Source organism: Tupaia chinensis, unplaced genomic scaffold (assembly GCF_000334495.1).
Source record: "Tupaia chinensis unplaced genomic scaffold, TupChi_1.0 Scaffold000234_1, whole genome shotgun sequence".
Classification (NCBI taxonomy): Eukaryota; Metazoa; Chordata; class Mammalia; order Scandentia; family Tupaiidae; genus Tupaia; species Tupaia belangeri.
In genome coordinates this window covers 1361138-1364015 of record NW_006159712.1, presented here as the reverse complement: position 1 = coordinate 1364015, position 2878 = coordinate 1361138, and the positions used below count along the sequence as shown (strand labels likewise).

The window sequence follows — 2878 nt, the reverse complement described above, 5'->3', positions numbered from 1 at the left end:
GGAAGGTGGGCCAGAAGAGGGAAAAGAGGAGGGCCCGGGGCCCATAGAGGCGCTGGTACACGACACTGCTCTCATTCCCCCGGGTGGGGGAGAAGCAGTAGAAGACCTGGTGCTCGTGGAACGTGGCTCTGACCTTCTCCACGTCGGCCCGGGCCGTCTGGTAGCTGTCCAGGCTGTCCGGGATGTAGGAGCACTGTGGGGAGAAGCGAGAGCACCCGTGGGGTTGGAAGTCCCTGTTTCCCAGGGCCCACGGGGAGTGGCTGCCATGGACTAGAGAAGAAACGCTGGCGTTGGAGTTGAGCCTGACTGGGGTCAGGACGTGTGTCTAGAGCTTCGCGGGCTGTGCACAGGACATCCTGGGGGCACATTCACAGTGTCCTTTGTGTGGATCGTGACCCTCAAGCTGCTAGTGTAGATGCTACACTCTGGGCTCAGGGGCCTTTGTGGGGCCGGGCTCTGCTTCTTCTTTTTGTCTTTATTTTATTTAATAATTTATTTTATTTTATTCATCATCACTTTTTAAAAATTTGACCAGAGAGTGACAGAAAGAGACAGAGACAGAGAGAGAGGCAGAGAGAGGGAATGTGAGAAAGCAAACCATCAGGTCCAGGACTAGAACCACAGTCGGCTATGTAGGAGTCTGGCACCTCAACCACTATGCCACCTGCCGGCCCCCCTGGCTCTGCTTTTATTGGCTGAAGAGTCTTAGTCAAATTGCCCACCCTTTCTGAGCCTTGATATCTTCGATATCTCCGTCGTTTAAGAGGAGTAGCAGCAATCTCATTTTCAAAGGATATTACCAAAGAAGGACTTTGAATACAATTGTCTAAGGAGACCCACGAGTGGCCAAGAAGGTTTAGTACCTGAATTCAGGGCAGAGGCCCACCCTCACGGCCTGCATGGCTCGGGCAGGTACAGTCAATGAGCGAAGCAGGTACAGCAGTAAGACAACAGCTGCCAACTGACATTCACCTTAACGCCAAGGAGATCTGTCACGGAGTGGCAGGGACCGCGATTGCAGAGAGACGCTGCGTACAGACCGGCTGTCACGACCCTGTCCGCACAGTGGATGTCAGGCCCCCAGGTCTACAGTATCCCAACCACCAGCATGTCAATAAAAGCTGGAAAATCAGATTTCAGTGTAAATGCTCAGTTTTAACATATTGGTGGGAATCCAGATTTAAAAGCCCTTGGGGGCCCAGGGTGGTGTGGTGGTTAAGATGCTGGATCCCACGTGGCCAACTCCATGGTTTGAGTCCCAGGCCTGACAGCTTGAAAAGCATGGGCACATAGCCACGGGTGCCCAAAATCTCAAGAGGAGAATGGAGGAGAAGGGATGGGTGTGTGGCCATCTCCCCAGGGGGCGACTTCCTACTTTCCCTTCTCTGTCTCTATCCAGTCAGCGCACACACCCTGTAGCAGATTAAGAAAACAAAAACAAAAATATTTTGAAGTCTAACCCTGCATGAGCCAAATGACCTATGTTGGCCAGCACCAGGCTGGGCTCCACAGGAGAGCCAAGGCAGGCTCAGGGCACAATGGGTTCTGATGCTGGTCATGGTCTTAGGCACCTCTGGCTTGTTCCAATGAGGCCCGGCTGGAAACTCCACAATGTGGACAGTCTGGCTTCCTCTCTGCTCTGGGCTGGGAGGCCTCAACGCGGCCTGTGTGAACCTCAGGAGATGCTCTGCCAGAGACCCCACCCCGCCTGCTCCCAAATCCCAGGACGTGTGCAGAGCACAGGCTGCTACTGGCTCGGACTTGCTGAGGGTGGGACCCAGGAATCGGGTGGTTCCTTCGTGCACTAAAGCTTGAGGACCACTGCTCTAGTGGCCTTAAGCCCAAGATCAAGGTCAGTAAAAGCGAGACCCGAATGTCCAGGGTTGAGCCGGCTTCTCTCCTGGCCTCGGTATTCCTTGGATTTGAGGGAGGCCCCACCTTAAAACTGTCTCCCCTGATGGCATTCAGTCCAGTGGCACAGAGGACATCATATACAGTCCTGGTGACCTGGGAAAGTGGGGAGCTGCATCTGGACATGGTCCCCGTCCAGCCAGCGGGCAGCTGAGGCTAGGAAGCAGCTGACGGCTGAGGAATCTGGCGTCCAGAGCTGGGGCACTGCCGTGTCCTCCGCACACGTGATCCAGTGTGCTGGGCCGACAGCTGCGGCCCTGCTCCCCAGTGCGCTGACTCTGACTTGGGTAACCTCGCCCATTGCGCAAGGTGTGGCTCTGGTGCCAGACAAGGCTGGGTTCGGCCACCAGTTCTGTGACCTTTGCAAATGCCACAACCTCTCTGAGCTGTGGGAGATGGACCCGTGAGGGTGCCCGTCCAGGAGAAGGGAGGTGGAGGTGAAATGAGAGGTTGTATGAAGAGCACTGAGCAGAGCCCCCGAAGTGGAAGACGCTGACTATCAGTAATAATACTGAGGACTTATTTATGAAATCATGACAACAGCTCCTTTCCCTTCTGAAAGAGGGGCCTGAGGGTGAGCTGAGGTGGAAGCTGCCCCAGGCCCTGGCCCAGGACCCAGGCCCCTGTATCCTTTGCCTGCCTGGGCTTCCTTTAGGTCCTTTATGCCGGGCCTACGCAGGGACTCCAGTCAGGACACCACTCTTCAAACAGAGGCCTGGGGCCTGCTGACATCCTGCCTTCCAGTCTGGGGTCAAGCTAACTCTTAGTTTCCAAATCATCTGAAATAACCCTGCCTTTTCCTTCTGGCCCTACAATGTCACTGTCCTCACCACAGACCATGGAGGGAACTTAGAACCCCGGCTAAGGCTCCTGGGAGAACCTGAGGGCAGACCCTGGCTTCGCCATCAGTCAGGCTGGAAGAGAGCCTTGCCTGGCCCTTTATGGGAGATTCCAGAGGACATTCCTG

At 55.3% G+C, this 2878-nt stretch overlaps 2 protein-coding genes across 3 annotated transcripts in view; one reads left to right on the top strand and one right to left on the bottom strand.

Annotated features, from left to right (window-relative positions):
- KCNIP1 (potassium voltage-gated channel interacting protein 1) overlaps positions 1-2878 on the top strand; it is a 367558-nt gene that overhangs the window by 41974 nt on the left and 322706 nt on the right. The window lies entirely within an intron of this gene.
- KCNMB1 (potassium calcium-activated channel subfamily M regulatory beta subunit 1) overlaps positions 1-2878 on the bottom strand; it is an 8470-nt gene that overhangs the window by 237 nt on the left and 5355 nt on the right. For both annotated transcript variants that reach the window (XM_006148353.2, XM_006148354.2), the window contains exon 4: positions 1-193. This exon is cut by the window's left edge and continues 237 nt beyond it. In XM_006148353.2, coding sequence (XP_006148415.1) covers positions 1-193 — 193 coding nt within the window. The remainder of the gene's footprint in view (positions 194-2878) is intronic.